Below are 16,331 nucleotides of genomic sequence, written 5' to 3' on the forward strand. Positions count from 1 at the left end.
TCTGGGGGCCAACACAGATCCCTTGAGCCTGGGCCCCAGGTCCTTGTTGTTGGCCTGCGGTCCTGTCTGTACCCCAAGGAGACTTCTCTTAGCAGCCAGCCCACCGCCAGCACGATGAGTGAGGGGCATTCAGCTGGTAAACAGGCGGTGGCGGGGGGAGGATAATGGTGATGCCTGAATTGAACTGTGGGATGGAGCGCCATCTCTGAATGTGACATTCCCCTGACTGCCGGACATTCAAGGAGAAAGAGAAGGCGAGGCCCCGTACTGCTTGGCCAGCACCAGGATGAGGGCTGTAGCACTCCCTTAGGGACCTGCCAAAACCATGCCAAGGCCACGGTCATCAGGCCGAGAAGTCTCCAGACCCTGCAGGGGAGTGTGCCATCTGCCCTTGGCAACGTCACGTCATAAACAGGCTGCAAGGCCAACTGCTTCCATCGGCAGGACAGTCTCGCTCACAAACATGGCCTGAGCAAGTACACCCCTGTGTGTCCACCCACCGTGTGTCGGGCCCAGGGATGTCCATGGCTGCCACTGAGGCTGGGGGCTCGAGCTCCAGGGGGCTCCTTTCTCCAGGCACAGAGGCTCCAGCCCATGCCCATCTGCTTCCCACATTGGCACACGGGTGCAGGGCTAACCAGCCCCCGGGGGTGAGCTTGAGACACTCAGCTCTGGCCTCCAAGCCTCGGTTTCTCCACATTGGCCCCAGAGGGGACGATGCGCCAAGTTCCGGATTTGCAACACAATTAGGAGTAGCAAAGGGCTGCTGGTCAAGGAGGATGTCGCGGTCAGCACTCCCCGGCCCTGACACCAGCTCCCGGTTCTGACTCTCTTTCAGAAAGGCTGGCAGCCAGCAGAGCCATAAGCAGACAGCCTGACCCCACTGTCCTCAAAGCCAGGTGGTACAGCGTATGCCTATGTCATCGCCTGCAGGGCAGGCCCACAGTCCACCCATCTGGGGTGCTCCGGGGTGGGGGGAGACTGGGATGACCTCCCCAGTGAAGGAATCCTGCGGGCAGCCCACCTGACCCAAGTCTCCAAGTTCTGCCTGTGAGACAGCATGACACCTCCAAATGGGATGTCTACCAGGCCCGGGGCAAGGGCTCCCACCCTGGCCAGTAGCACAAGTATCTGCTCTGAATCTACCGTGCTGACCATGGTATACAGCCTCACTCACCACCACTCCCCTCAACCACTTGGGGACCCAACAGACCCTTGCACCCCTTCCCTTCCATCACCCAGATTCCTGCATTTAGGCATCCACACCCACCTGATTCTGGCAAATACCTGACCCCCACCTCGAGCCCCAACAGCAGCAGCACCCACCGTACTCCCAGGAACAGGAACCAGGCTCAGGCTGTCAGCTATCTCCCCAAGATGATCCTTGGACGGAGATTGTTTATAACCCCACTCAACAGAAGCGGAAACCGAGGCTCACGGGCCAAGACTCTTTCAGCAGCCAGCTGCCCTACCCATCACTTACCTCCAAAGGCCCTCTCCCTCGGGATGCAAACTCTACCCACTTGTCCCTTTCAAACCTTCCCATATGGACTTTCCTGGTGGTCCACTGGGTAGGATTCCATGCTTCCACTGCCAAAGGCCTGGGTTCAATCCCTGGTTGGGAACTAAGAGCCCACAGCTCTCAGTGGGTGCGGCACAGCCATCCCCCCCAAAAAAAAAGACTTGGAAAGATGTATGTCCTCCAGGAAGCCTTTCCAAATGGCATCCCACAGCACGGGACGTCCCTGTTCAACCCACCTCCCTGGTCCACATCTAAACCTCAGCCCCACTGATGATGGGGACCCTTCTGCCACTGGGCACTTTCTCACAATCAACACAGAGGGTGAGTCTAGCCCCGGGCCTTGGACCGAACAGCACCAGGCCAACGCAGCTGGTGGTGGTCAGACCCGTCAGAGAGCAAGCCCCTCGTAGCCACGAGCAGGTATCAGCGGAGTCCCAGGAAGGCTGGTTCCTTCCATCCAGTGAGTGATCTCACACCACCACAGCGCCTGTCTCCTGCCACCAGGTGAGGACTGTGGGGACGCTGTATTCTCAAGAGGCCTCGAGTCTCTCTGAAAAGCAGGACTCATCGCTCAAGAAGCCCAGTGGTGTCAATTAGGGGCAGATTCACACCCATCACCAAGCTAGGCCTTGTCCTCCTGGGAGGAGAGGGGCACCTGGACCCAACCGTCGAGGGAGCCCTGGTCCAGGAGGCGTCTGGGCTCCCAGACAAGCAGGTGCAACTGCAGAGTCTCGTCTACCCAGGAGACCCTCTCCCTGCCCGCTGCCTGCTCCATGCTTTGGGCCCAAGGCCTGCTTGGGCTCCGGGACCTGGCTGGCAGAGTCCCATGAGGAGACGTCAGAGGTTCAGAAGGGCAGACACCTCCTCCAGGCGGGAGAGACGGCTCTGGGACCGGAACTCCTGGGTCCTGGGCCAGATTGCATCTCAACCATCATCAAGGACTTTCAGGAGTTTTTTCAGCCCATGCAAATCCGGTTACAGCCAACCCTGCTGGGAAAGTAGGCCAACAGCTGGCACTTGGAAGGGCTTTTGTTACACAAAGACCCAAGTTGTAATAGCGTTTGCGATAACAGATTTGGCCTGCCTTCATTAGAGAACACGCCGTCCGACGGCCCTGGACTCCACCAGCCGGGAGCCAGATAGCAGATGGGGTCACCCTTCCAGCCACCCCATCACACGGGGAGTGACGGGTGCTAAGGCCACCTGCAGCCCATCTTTCAACAAGGGAAACGAAACTTAAAAAAAAAATCAGTAAAACACAAAATGCTCTTTCTGCTCCTACATGGGGGTCTCCACCGAGCCCTGAGATCCTCCTCAGAGGGAGGGCAGGGGCCATGGTGTGGGAGGTTCACACCCACGGAGGACACTGCCCACCCCCTGGCAGTCCCCAGGGGAGACCTGAATCCACAGACACTTCCAAAATAGGAGACAGGCTGAATCCCCAGGCCACCTCGGTGATGGCAGTGGAGCTTAACAACCTCTCCCTCAATCCTCCAGGGTTGGTAAGGGGATGAGCAGAAACAACAGGATGAAAGATAAGCATGTTCCCCAGGGAAGGGACAGGCACGTGCCCAGGATACGGGGTGTCAGCAGAATTCAACTAGGGGTATCCGCTCCACAACACCCCCAACACACACACACACCTCCACTGGGACAGCTTTCTGACTACCCTGCAGGGCCTGCTGCTTTGGCCTGGATATTGCCATCGCCCCAAACCTCCAGGGAACACCCCAACAGAGCCAGTGGGACCCAGCCATAGGACTTCAGTCTGCTCCAGCTGAAAGTCACCCCCAGCAACCGCCGTGGCTCAGAACTCTCCAGCCTTTGGTGGTGGCCCCTGGGGCCTTCATCTTTAACCACCAACATATGCAGCTGTCGAGGAGCCAACATTTCCTCCCAACCCTCTGACCCTACCTTGCAGAAACTGAGATATCAAGCGGGCAGCCCAGGCAGAGGCCCCCCACAGGCCCCACGGAAACAGACCAGTGCTCCTCTGGCTCCAAACTCGGCCACTCCGGCCGCCTCCCCAGGATGGTCTGGGTTCCTGGCGGGCAGGCACACCTGGTCCTCCGTGACCTTGCTCGTCTGTCACGAGCTGGCCCCTCTCATGCCCCAGCCCTAATGGGCCAGCTCATTCCGGCCTCCCCTACTCAGCTCACTGTCCCTGGCCCGAGCGAGCTCCTCCTCCCACCCGCAACCAGATTTCTGCCTCCTCCACCACCACAACCTTTCTCTGTCCTGGCTCTGCCAGCCAGTATCGCCCACAGTTGCTCTGGGTCAGACCCCTCCTCCTGCCCTGATCTCTCCTTCCCACGTCTGTCTGTCCAAGGCTGTCACTCTCAACACCCAACTCCACTCCGAATTCCGGGGGCTCTTGGGAAGGCTGCCTTTCTGGTCTCCAGGCTGGCCATGTGTACAGAGCGCACACACGTATACACACACACACACACACACACTACCAATGTGCACGCGGGGGGCTCTAACTCGCCTGCCTTCAGTGCATGAGTCTGCAGGGTACACAATGGGGAGGCTGCCGCACACCAGGAACCAGAGGGTCCAGGCTCCGCTCCCTAAGTGAGAAATTCCCCCCTGAAAGCACAAGCACGGGGCTGCCAACTGCCACACCAGGATGGTCTCAATGAGGCCATTGTCTCCACCAGATGAGAGGGTTGAGAAGCTGCTTGGGAAGCAGCCGCCGAGGCTGCTGGCATCTCCAGATGGGGCACTTCGGGTGAGGATGGAGTTGCACTCGGGCCCCGAGTCAGAGGCGCCAACAACCTCCGGGGCATGTACTGGGACAGAGCGCACGACCCCCAAACCTCCTCCTCCTCCGGGTGCCTCAGGGCTCCTGACCTCTGCTTTCCTGTTGGGACCGCAGGCCAACCTAACTTGCGCAGGCCTCAGGAGAAAAGTGCACAGAGTGCAGGATCTGAAGCAGACAGCCATCTCCAGGTCGACCAGTTCTCCCACTTAAGACTTTTAGGCATGGAAAGTCCTAGAAGTGTTTGTGTTTTCTTCTTTCAGCAGTGGCTGGGGGCAAGCTGAAGGCAAAACAGACTCGGGGAGACCTTGAGTATGAGCACGCACCCCAAGAGATCGGGACCACGGGGTACAAGCCATCACAGCTCTGTAGACCAGAACTCCTCTTAGTGCTCAGAGTCACAGTCAGAAAAGTGCTCCAACCAGAGAGCCAGCCCCCAGCAGGCACGTCCCTTGCACAAGGCAAGCCTGCACTGGACCCCACCCCCTCCTGTCTCTCCACCCCCTGTTAAGCCAGTCCAGGCCCAGCCCAGAATTACAGCTGTTGGGGCTCTGCCTGGGGTCCAGCCAGGCTCTGGTCCCCAGAAGTGCCCCTGCAAACAGAGCTGACCCCAAGTGGGCCAAGTGCCCGGCTGGGCTCTGGGCCCCCAGACCCAACTTTGATTCTGCCCTGAGGACCAGCCTGGCACCTGGACTTCTGTTCACTCCTTTCAACCCAGCCTTCCCCAGGTCGGGGCCCACCAGAAGGGTCTGCCCAAAGGCTGCCTGGGAGCCCCTCCGAGGGGCGGGGGCTCCAGATCTCAGCAGAGACAGACCCGCCCCTCCGAAATCCGGCCCGAAGTGCTGGAGACTATTGTGTGAGCTTCCCTTCCGATCGCTTTATTCACTCCCCGGGAGGCAGGAGGCAGAGCCACCGGGAGGCAGGAGGCAGAGCCACCGGGAGGCAGGAGGCAGAGCCACCGGCAGGCAGGAGGGCGCACGAAAGCTACACACATACACGAGCCCGGGAGCTGGACGTCCTACCGCATCCGGCGGGAGAAGCTCCCCACGTCCCTTCATACTTCTCTAAACCCCGGAGGGAGGAGGGGACCAACACGCGCTCCCTACCGGCAAGCAAGGCCCCCTCCCCGCTACAGCCGGAATCCGGGAGGCAGCTGACGACGTCCCCAGGCCCGGATGGGGGCAATGGGACGCACCCACCCCCATCTAGATTCGCTGCGGCCTGGGCCGTGTACACTCGGGTGCCTCTCCAGCCCCGATTCTCTGCTCAGCCCCGGCCCCGAAATTGATGTGGGCGAAGGGGTGGGAGGTGGCTGTCCTGCGGGCGGGACGCGGGGGACCGGTAACTAACTCCCCAACCCGCCCCAAGGCCCAGGCCCCCGAGGCCGACGGGGAGAGCGCAAGGGAGAGGACCGAAGGGCACGTCGAGAGGGAAACCGCGCGCCCGGGTCCTTCGAGGACGAGCCCTCGAGGTGACTGTCGTCGCTCGACAAACACAAACAACAATAAAAGGAAGGAAACCCGGCGGCAGCGCGCAGAGCGAGCGCGGGGGCCAGCAAGGGCGCGCGGTCCCCGCGTCCCCCTAACGGGGTCCACCTCGAAGGCGACGCGGGCGCGGGGCGGGGGGCTGGGGGTGGCCGCGGCGGGAGGGCGCCCCATCGGGGTCCCGCCTCCCGTCTAGTGCGGGGGTCCTCCCCGAGGGGCCCCCTGGCGTGCGATGGACGGCCGGCACCCACCTTCGAAGTCCGAAATGATCCCGTCCAGCTGCGCGTTGACCGCGGGGTCGGACATGGTGGCTCTGGCGCGGCGCGGCGCGCTGAGGGCGGCGGCGAGGAGGCGCCCCGGGCCGGCCCCGGCCCTGCGCGCTGCTGGGGGGGGTCCCCGCCCGCGCTCCCGCCGTGCAGGGTTGGCCGCCGGAGCCCCTCGGCCCCCGGGCTCCGCTGAATGAATGGGGGAGGCAGGCGAGCGCCGTCGCTCCCCGCTCCCCGCCCCGCCCCGCCCCCGCCTCCCGGGCGGATCAGGTTCCCCGCACCCGGGGCCCGGCCTCCCCGTCTCGCACTGGCTGCTCCGCCCGCCTGTCAAGGCCGGGCCTGGACCGGGGGTGGGGTGGCGGGGGAGCTGGGGCCCGAGCAGCGGCCGCGGTGATCGGCCGAGTCCTGGGCGCCCGACCCGAGCGCCCCCCTCTCCTCCCCGCCTGGCCCGCGCCCAGGGGACGGCGACGGACGCGGCCCCGGCGCCCTCTCCTCCCCCCCGGAGGCCCCTCTGTGGCCAGATGTGGGCGGATGTGGAGGCCGGGCGGCGGCGCGGGGGCGGCGCCAGGGTTGGGGGGAAGAGATTCCTCCCCTTCCCTGGGGTGCAGGGCTCCTTCTGCGGGAGGTTTTATTTACGCAGCCAAACAAAGTTCGCCGCCGCCTTCGCGCGCTCAGCGCCCGCAAGGGTTAAGCGTTCGGGCCGGCGGCCGGCAGGATCCCGGCCTGTTGGCCTAGAGCCGAGGAGCGTGGCGGGGGTGGGGGCGATCGCGAGTCACGTGACTCTGGGGGGAAAGGGGGCGCCGAATCCCACCCGCTTGGGGCACCCCCCCAGCTGCTCCCTGCCCTCTCCCAACCCTCCATCCCCGAGGTCCCTGCTGTACCCCCGGGGGTTGCTGTCAAAAAAGGCGCTGGCCCAGCGGGGACGGAACACCCTGGTCAGAACCGCCAGGGACACGTGCCACACCCACGCTCCACAACAAGGGGCTTCCGGAAGGCTACGCGTAGACCCCGGGTTCTCCCCTAGTAAAAAGCAGAAAATCTCAAAGTATCTGAAGGCAGGAGTTGGGGGAGGGTTCGGGGAGCCAGGAGCCTGCGGGTGAGGCTCCGCCCCATCTGGCCTTGCCCTCCAGGGTAAGTTAATTTCTACCCTTCTCCGTCCATTCGACAAACACTGATTAAACCCTATTGCCTACAAGGCAGACAGGTCCCCGGGCCTACGGACAAAAGGATGGGCCGGAACTTGAGAAGCAACCGGGGAGGGCCCCAAGGTCTGGCACCAACAGTGGGGGAGGGGGGGTCCCTTCCAATCCCCCAGCCAGTTAGGCACTCCTGCCTTTTCTCCTGCCCCACTGCATTTCCCTAAACCCAGGGCCTCTGCCCCAGTCAGGGGCCAGTGTGAGAATTTATAGCAGGGAAAGATGCTCCATGAGCTGGTGGGCAACTGGGACAATATGGTGCCCTCAGTGTGGCCTGTGAGTGCCGGAGGGCTTGTCCTGGGTCTCAGGCTGGTCAGTGCTACCCACCTCCCAGCCCCCCACCCCGTAGTTCTAAAAGATCCCAAATGCACTGGGGATGCTGAGCCCTGAGTGCCATCCCGGTTATTCGGGCCCTCCAATGCAGAATGTGCTAGGTTTGAGGAGCTTTTTTTTAAGTTGATGAAATCGAGTCCTTCCTTTTTAAGAAAAGCAGCCTCTCCCTCCCTCATGCCTTGGATATTTTGAACTATTTTCAACCAAGTGAGTTTGTGGACAGGGAACTGCAAAACCACAGACATTTCAGATGCGCACACACCCTCTGCCTGGGAGCAGGGGTTTCAGAAATGGAGTTACCACTGTCATTAATAGCACCCTGATGGCGTCCACGCCAGCCCACGGCACTACTTGTCTGAAAATCAGCACCTGGGCCTGCCTGGCTGTCCAATGCTCTGGCCACCTGTCCACCCCATATTTGGGAGTGTGGTGGTCCGCTCCCTCTAAGAAACAGTGTCACGCCATAACCCCCTGGGAATATGCTGGGTTCCAGAGATCGGGCAGCGTCCAGCCTGGGCCATAGGATTATTCTCCGGTGTTTTTATGAAAAGCACTGGTGAGTGGAGACACACCCACGTGATTGTTCTCCCAGGGAGCTGGCTTGGAGTTCTACCAGATTCGCACAGGGTCAGCTTATAGGGTATTAGTCACTTCCATTCGCAGTGGAGCTAAACACACTTATGCTTATCTCCTCAGGGAGGCCTGCCAGGGTCCACGCCTCACCAAAATGCTCACCTAGGGGAACCCAAAGGACAATGGCAGGAGGGAGCAGACCTCCGAGGCCAGAAGGTTGGCACAATTGTGCTCCAGAGCCCAAGGAGTGCATCCCTCTGCCTCTGGCCTTCCTCCACTTAACCACCGAGGCCACCGATGCCAGGCCTAGACACCTCCAGGTAAGGAGATACCCCCACGTTCCCTCAGGAAACCCAGTGCGGCACTTGGCCACACTCCCAGCCAGGAAGTTCACCCTTGTATCTAACCAACCACGCTAATTGTACATCATTTATTTCCTCTTTTTTCCCTGTCCTCAGAGGAGATGGGAAACAGCTGGGCACCACCCTTCATGTAATAATTACCTTCTCCAAACTCGAAGACAATCCAGTTGCTCCTTGGCCTTCTCTTTCTCAGCTTAAATCATCCATCCCAGCCCTTTAATCATCCCCCATCCTTTGATCACTTCTGATGACCGTGTCCAGATTGGGGCCCCGGGACTTTAACAAGGCCTGATCTCCATCGAATTGGGGAGGGCTCCCCCCAACCCCCTTTCCCAGGGCATGAGCAGTCAGGGCTGGGGTCTGGACAGACGATCCTGGTTGGGGCTCTGGGCAGATAAAATGAGTATCAGCAGCACAGAGAAGAAAATGAGCTTAAATTTGGTGAGAGAAAAAGAACCATGAGGCCTCCGAATTGTGCAATGGTAACGCTCTCCCAAGGCCACGGGCGAGGGCAAGACTGTTTGCAGGCCTGGCCTAAGGGGAAGGTATAATTTGGGGAACATCAGAGGGGCCACCTACCTCGCAGGCCCACCATGAGACATGTAATGGGGTGAATGGTGAGCCCTCAAAAGAAAAGTCCATTCCAAACCTTGGAACGAGAACTGGCTTGGTGTAAGGATCTCTGCAGATGTAATGAAGCTGAAGGTCTTGAGCTAGTGGTAAAGAACTCTTGTGCCAGTACAGGAGATGTAAGAGGCGCGGGTTTGATCCCTGGATGGGGAAGATCCCCAGGAGGAGGGCATGGCAACCCACTCCAGTATTCTTGCCTGGGAGATCCCATGGACAGAGGAGCCTGATGGGCTACATACAATTCATGGGTCACAAAGAGTCAGATATACCTGAAGCAACTTAGCACGCACGCACACAAGGGCCTTGAGATAAAATCATCCTGGGTTAAAGTGGGCCCTGAACCCGATGGCCAGTGTCCTTGTAGAGACAAAAAGGAGAAGACGCGGAGGCCCAGAGAAAAGGCCCACATGAAGTCAGAGGCAGGGATGGGAGTGATGCAGCCACAAAGCAAGTAACACTTGGGACCCTGGAAGCTGGAAGCCACAAGGTACGACTTCCCCAGAGCCTTCAGAGAGAGCTTGCTACGGGGCTTCTTTGCTGGTCCAGCAATTAAGAATCTGCCTGCCAGTGCAGGGGACACCAGCTCAATTCCTGATCCGGGAAGACCCCACCTAACACGGGCCAGCTAAGCCCCTGCGCCACAACTACTGAGCACCCACCCTAGAGCTGGATGCTGCAACTACGTGCCCACGTGCCCGAGAGCCCATGCGCCACAAGAGACGCCACTGCAATGAGAGACCTGTGCACGGCAACTGGGGAGGAGCCCCCCTCACGGCAACTAGAGAAAGCCGGCGTGCAGCAACAAACATCCAGTGCAGCTAGTAAATAAATAAATATGTATATTGTTAAAAGAAAAAAAGAAAAAGAATGCTTGCTGTGCTGACACCCTGATTTCAGACTCCTCATCTCCAACTGTGAGAGAATAAATGTGTGTTGTTTTAAGCTCCCTGATTTGTGCTTCTTTGTTACAGCAGCCCCAGGACACTCCTGTGGATCTTAAATCCCCATCCGAATCATCCCTTTAGGCCAAAGCTGCCTCTCCCCGAGGATGTCTCAGGAGCCACAAAATCCACAGCTGGTAATGAACACTGGCTGGCGGGTGGCAGCCGGAGGGAACTGGGGGCACGGGGCACTCAGACAGCAAGTTTTCATAAGGAAAGCTGGAGGCCAGGGCTGGTGAAAAGGTGTAGTGTGAAGCCCTTCTGGAGATGGAAGGAGCAAGCCTGAAGGGAAAGCCCGCAGGTCCAGCCCAGGTGGAGTGGCCCTTGCAAAGCATGGGAAGAGCGGGTGGAGGAAATGGATGGGCGGAAACAGCACTCTGGCTCAGCCAGCAGTGTCCCTGACCCGCGTTCTGGAGGGGGCGTGGGGACTGGAGGGGGTGTGGGGACCAGCGGGAGGACGATGGCTGTGTGCCCAGCAAACCGGGCCTTTGGACCCCATGAAGTGGACCATCTGTCTCCTCTGGGGCAGGGGCCATATGGTCTCAGCTCTGCATGCACCTGGAGCCCCATATGGCCTCCCTGAGCCCTGAAGCCTCCAGCTCATCATCTGCTGGGTCTTCCACAGTCCCCAAGCCCCTTCGGCCATCATCTCGGTAAACAGCGCCACCATTCACCTAACTGCTCAAGCCAGGCATGAAGGCATCACCCTCAAAGTCTCCCTTTCCCTCCCCTGCCCCTGTCATATCCAAGCCATCACTAAGTATCCACCTCAAAAATATCAGTTTGTATCTGCTCTACTGGAGTGCCCCTACTCCAGCCCTCCCCCTCCACCAGAGATATGTTATTTAAGGTTTAACAACCAGCAAATACAACTGTATCTGATATATAGCATTTGCCTGTTTCTGTGTTATAAATCGGAGAAGGCAATGGCAAGCCACTCCAGTACTATTGCCTAGAAAATCCCATGGATGGAGGAGCCTGATAGGCTGCAGTCCGTGGGGTCACTAAGGGTCGGACACGACTGAGCGACTTCACTTTCACTTTTCACTTTCCACTTTCACACATTGGAGAAAGAAATGGCAACCCACTCCAGTGTTCTTGCCTGGAGAATCCCAGGGACGGGGGAGCCTGGTGGGCTTCCGTCTATGGGGTCACACAGAGTCGGACACGGCTGAAGTGACTTAGCAGCAGCAGCAGTGTTATAAATAGTCCCATCTTGAACAATTTGGAGGCTACCAAAGGCTTCCCTGGTAACTCAGAAGGTAAAGAATCCGCCCTTAATGCGGGAGACCTGGGTTTGATTCCCTGGGTCAGGAAGATCACCTAGAGAAGAGACTGGCTACCCACTCCAGTATTCTTGCCTGGAGAATTCCAGTATTCAAGAACAAAGATGACAGTTAAATGTAATAAGATCCTTAGAAAGTGGAGAACTTTGTATATTTATTATCTTCATTCTTAATATAATTACCTGTAAGTAATTTAATTCATACCATATACATCTCTGATTTAATTTTATAATTTTCTCTAACGGATCGATGCATTTTTATTGTGGTAAAATATACACAATACAAAATTTACCGTTTTCCCATCTGTAAGTGCATAGTTCATTGGCACCAAGTATATTCACACTGCTGTACAACCATGCATTTCCAAAACTGTCCACCATCCCAAACTGATCCTCTATTCTCATTACACAATAACTCCCCACTTTCACCCCTTCCTCATCCCAAGCTCTGGCAACCACCACACTTCTTGCTGTCTTCTACAAATTTGACTACTTCAGGTAAAATGCAATTGTAATACTTGCCCTTCTCTGTCTGGCTTATTTCATTTAGTATGTCTTCAAGACTTGTTATTCAAGATGCGCATGTTTTACCATGTGTCAATTTCCTTATTTTTACAGGCTGAATCATATTCCACTGTACATATATACCAAATTTTGTTTATCCATCCATCAATTGAAGGACACTTGGATACTTCCACCTTTTGGCTATTGTGAATAACACTGCTACAAACATGGGTGTACAAGCATTTCTCTGAGTTTCTGCATTTAATTCTTTTGGGTATAAACTCAGGAATGGAATATGTGATATGTGTGTGTGTGCGCTTAGTTATGTCCAGCTCATTGCAACCCCATGGACTATAGCCCCACCTGGCTCCTCTGTACCTGGAATTTTTCCAGACAAGAATACTGGGGAGTTACCATTTCCTCCTCCAGGGGATCTTCCCAATGCAGGGATCAAACCCACGCCTGTTGCGTCCCCTGCATTAACAGGCGGACTCCATCCCTGGGTCAGGAAGATCCCCTGGAGAAGGGAAGGGCTTCTGCGCCACCTGGGAAGCAGATTGTATGATAACTCCACAGAATTTAATTTTAAATAATAATTTATATACAGAGGATGAGCTGGTTAAATAGCATCACTGACTCAACGGACATGAGCTTGAGATAACTCCAGGAGATAGTGAAGGACGGGGAAGCCTGGCGTGCTGCAGTCCATGGGGTCGCAAAGAGTCGGACATAACTTAGCGACTGAAAAACATTTCCCAAAACGTATGTTGTATGAAACGGAAATCCCATATTTTATAACACATAATTAAAATTTTAATGATGACTGTGTTTAACAACCGGCTCACAAAATGTCTCAAAATTCAACAGCTGGCTCTTGTCCTGTGGGCTGTCCCCTCTCCCCGGCTTCGGGCAAAGCCTCCCGACGGAGCTGCTCACTCTGCCTCTCGATTCCTTTTGCCCCAGAACTCACGGTGAGGCTTTCAAAGTGAGGTCAGACGATGTGACCCCCCGACAGCCTGGTCCACACTTAGAGTGGATGGACTGCAGAGTCCTCGCCGAGACTGCCGAGGCCCCGGGTGCCTTGGGCTCTACCCACCGCTACAGACTCACCTGTTCACTCACCGCCCCCCAACTCCCGTCTCCCCTCTGCCTCCTGCTGCCAGACACCCGCCTTAGCTGTCCTCTCTGCCTGGACGGCCTCCCCCAGGTCTTCCCCTGCCGGCTCCCTGTCTGTCATTTCCTTTCAAACATCAGAGCGACCACTCAAGGGTCCCCAGGAGACACCTTGAGCCAGTTGCTCCTTCACCTCCAGGCCTGCAACGGAGACCCCCTGAGACTCCCCCGAGACCCTGTTAGACCCTGTGGAATGACAGCGTTCAGTTCCCTTTGTGGGGGGGGCAGGGTCACGGGGACCCCTGATGGGGAACTGGCCTAGCAGGGCAGAAGGGCCCTTGGGGACACCGCCCAGACTCTGTGCGTCCCTGCCAGCACCACACAGACCAGCCCCCACGTTCAGGGTGACAGGCAGGATGCCATCTGCCCTGGGCCAGGCCCCCAGGCCCCTGTGGCCCTTTATCGCCCCGAGACATCAGCAGCAGCCATGCTTCTGACCACAAAGTCTCTCAGGCAGCCTGATTCTGAATCTTCCCGTGAAGCCCGTCTGTGGGTACAGCTGACATTTAACCAGTGTGTAGGCTCCAAAACCCCCTTACGCCATCTGCCTGGCGACTTAAATGCAACCAGAAGGTTTCACTTCAAAGGGGAATGCCGTTCCCTTAGCACATGATCAATCTGTTCCCCAAACTTCCCAGTTCTCACTCCGGCCTCCTTTGCTCAGAACACTTAGAGCAAACCCTGACCACAGCAGCCTGGCCCTTATCTCAGAGGCAGGGGGACTTTTTAAACAAAAATCTTAGTCGTCTAAATCATGCTGTCAAGCCACCAAAGTAAGCTCCCTGTCCCTCTGTGAGCCCTGAGCCCTCCAAGTCCAGTTGACATTCCCCCCAACTCAGGGCTGAATCAGCTGAAGTTCCCCCTGCCTCTCAGCTCTGACGACGTGACTGAGACAGCAGCATGGCCTGCCCCTCCCATCTTTCTCATTCAAGGCACATTTCCCTGCAGTGATATTAAACCCCGTGGGACACTGGGAGCCAGGGCAGAGGGAGGCGGCTGCTAACACAGGGGGCAGAAGGACCTGGGGGAAATTATGACCCTGCAAGGTGACTCCCCACCAGCTGAACCCAGACTGTGGCTCTGGAAAGTCATTTGTTTATCCACGCATCCAATGGGCTTTGGATGGGCACATTCAGCTGTCTGGGATGCTGGCGTGGTAAGCTATCACCCAGATACGATGGGGGAGGAGGGAGTCTCTTCTTATGAGGACTCACATTTTATTCTTGATTCTTCGCTCTCTGCACAGCCCCACGAACCTCTGCTCCTACCCCAAGCCCCTTGGATCGGGCTTTGGAATGGATTCAAGTCCCCAACTTCCTAACCACCAGTTGAGAATGGAGGTACAGAGATGAAGTGGGAGACACAGCATCCCACATCCCCCAGCTGATGGAAACTCCCTCGGGCCCTTCTGATAGCTCAGCAAAGTCACACAAGGGGCCTCAGAGGAGTGGCTGGCCTGAGACCAACCCAGCCTCGAAGCAGCCAGTCACTGTGTCAGCCTGCTGACTCCCCACCCCCACCAGGAGAGCCAGGAGACTTGGCCAGGCCACATCCCCGAGGGGACAGGCTGTCCCCAGGGGCCGTCCTCGTCCTGGCCTCCTTGCCACTTTTCTCCCGTAGGCGCCCTGCGCTGAGGGCTCAGAGGCTTGGAAGCGGCTCCCCACTGCTGCAGTGTGGGGACAAGGCTGAGTCACCCTAGTTCCACGTCAGCAGGAACAGCAAGAACAACGGGATCCGAGCAGAGAAGAAGGGGCAACAGGGCCTCTGCGGCCACACTTATTTTGAAGTCACCGCACTGATCAAGGCGACACTGTCCCTGGGGAGCTGCCAGCCAGCCTGGCCCCTTGGACGGTGGCCACCTGCCCTGACAATACCCTAGCCCACTGCCAGGAGTGGTGGCCGGTGAGCACGGGAAGGGCAGGGAAGCAAGCTCCCTGCCCCTGTCTTCTACACCCTCTCGGAAGGTTCTTCATGGCTTACCCTGCATCCACAAACCCTGCTGGAATCTCCTTCAATGCCTGCTCCCTAATAATCTCATCCACCCCACCTTTGCACACCTCCAGTGATGGGGAGATCAGTATTTATCACACTGTTCACTCTATCTTTAGCCATTCTGGGCTATTTTAAAGAGATGGGGGGACTTCCCTGGTGGTCCAGTGGTTAAGAGTTCATGCTCCCAATGCAGGGGGCCCCGGGGTTCAATCCCTGGTCAGGGAACAAGATCTCACATGCTGCAACCAAGAGTTCACATACCACAACTAAAGAGTCCGCATGCCAAAACGAAGACCTGGTGCAGCAAAATAAATATTTTAGAAATACATAAATTAAAGTTTAAAAATAAAAGAGATGGCGCTGGGTGTGGGGGTGGGAAAGGGGAATGAATTAAAGCCTGCCAAACCATAGCATTTGCCCATGGAAGAGATAGCCACTGTACTCTCATCCAGAATACAAAAGTGACAGGATGATGCAGAGACGTGGACTATAGTTTTACTACCAGATCTTTCTGGGGGCCTGCAATTAGGGGTATCCGCCCTCTCCATAGCCAAACAGTAAGGGGGGGCTTCCTGTTGGGCTGGATCTTTTTTTTTTTCCACCCCGTTCCCAGTCCACCATGAATGTGAGAGGATGTTGTGTGCCCCTGGACGTGCCCCTTCGCCTTCCATGACCCCCACAGGAGGAGAGGGTACCTGAGACGCAGGCTCCCGATGTTGGGCCGCAGCCCTGGGAACAGAAAGCCCCATGTGGAAGGGAGGGGGACAGGAAGAGCGCGTGTGCTGGTGGGGCGGGGACGGGGACGGGGGTGGGGGGCCTCCCAGCAATCTAGTGTTGCTTTCCTGGATAATGAAATCTCCCTACCCCGGGTGTTGCTGGAGCCAGCCGGCAGCCAAATCAACCTCAATGGACCATTTGTCCCTTATGTGAAGTGACTTCGGGACGTAATGGGTGTGCTATTAACTCACCCGTCCCCCGCTCTTCCCCTCCCCCCAGCGTGAGTCATTCGCCCAGATGACTCTGCCCGGCAGGGCCCTTGCCAGGGGGTTGCCAGCTCCTGTTGGGCCTGTGTGAGGGGAGAGACCAACACAGGGGACAGAGGCAGTCCAGCTGGAGGCCAGTGGCCTGGGGCCCACACGGCTTCCCTTGGACTGTCTATACTCTGGGCCCCTGAGGCAGGGGTAGGTCCCTCTGTGTCTCCCTGGCTCCTGGGGCTCTGCGCAGCCATGCCCTTACCCATCTGGGGACCAACAGTCCTCCAGCAGACCCTCACAGGCAGGGAGCCGAGACGGTGAACTCTCATGGAAAC

The 16,331-nt window shown here is 57.5% G+C and overlaps 1 protein-coding gene across 3 annotated transcripts in view; it reads right to left on the bottom strand.

Annotated features, from left to right (window-relative positions):
- The window catches only part of SEPTIN9 (septin 9), a 181,468-nt gene that overhangs the window by 104,212 nt on the left and 60,925 nt on the right, over positions 1 to 16,331 (bottom strand). The window contains exon 1 of one of the 3 annotated variants that reach the window (XM_055408485.2): positions 6,019 to 6,492. The exons of the other annotated variants lie outside the window; for them this stretch is intronic. Within the exon in view, the coding sequence (XP_055264460.1) occupies positions 6,019 to 6,073 (55 nt within the window). The 5' untranslated portion in view covers positions 6,074 to 6,492. Of the gene's footprint in view, positions 1 to 6,018; positions 6,493 to 16,331 lie in introns of those variants that run through there. 3 annotated transcript variants of the gene reach the window in all.

Source organism: Moschus berezovskii, chromosome 20 (genome assembly GCF_049115385.1).
Source record: "Moschus berezovskii isolate FMDL1 chromosome 20, NW_MosBer_1.0, whole genome shotgun sequence".
Lineage (NCBI taxonomy): Eukaryota > Metazoa > Chordata > Mammalia > Artiodactyla > Moschidae > Moschus > Moschus berezovskii.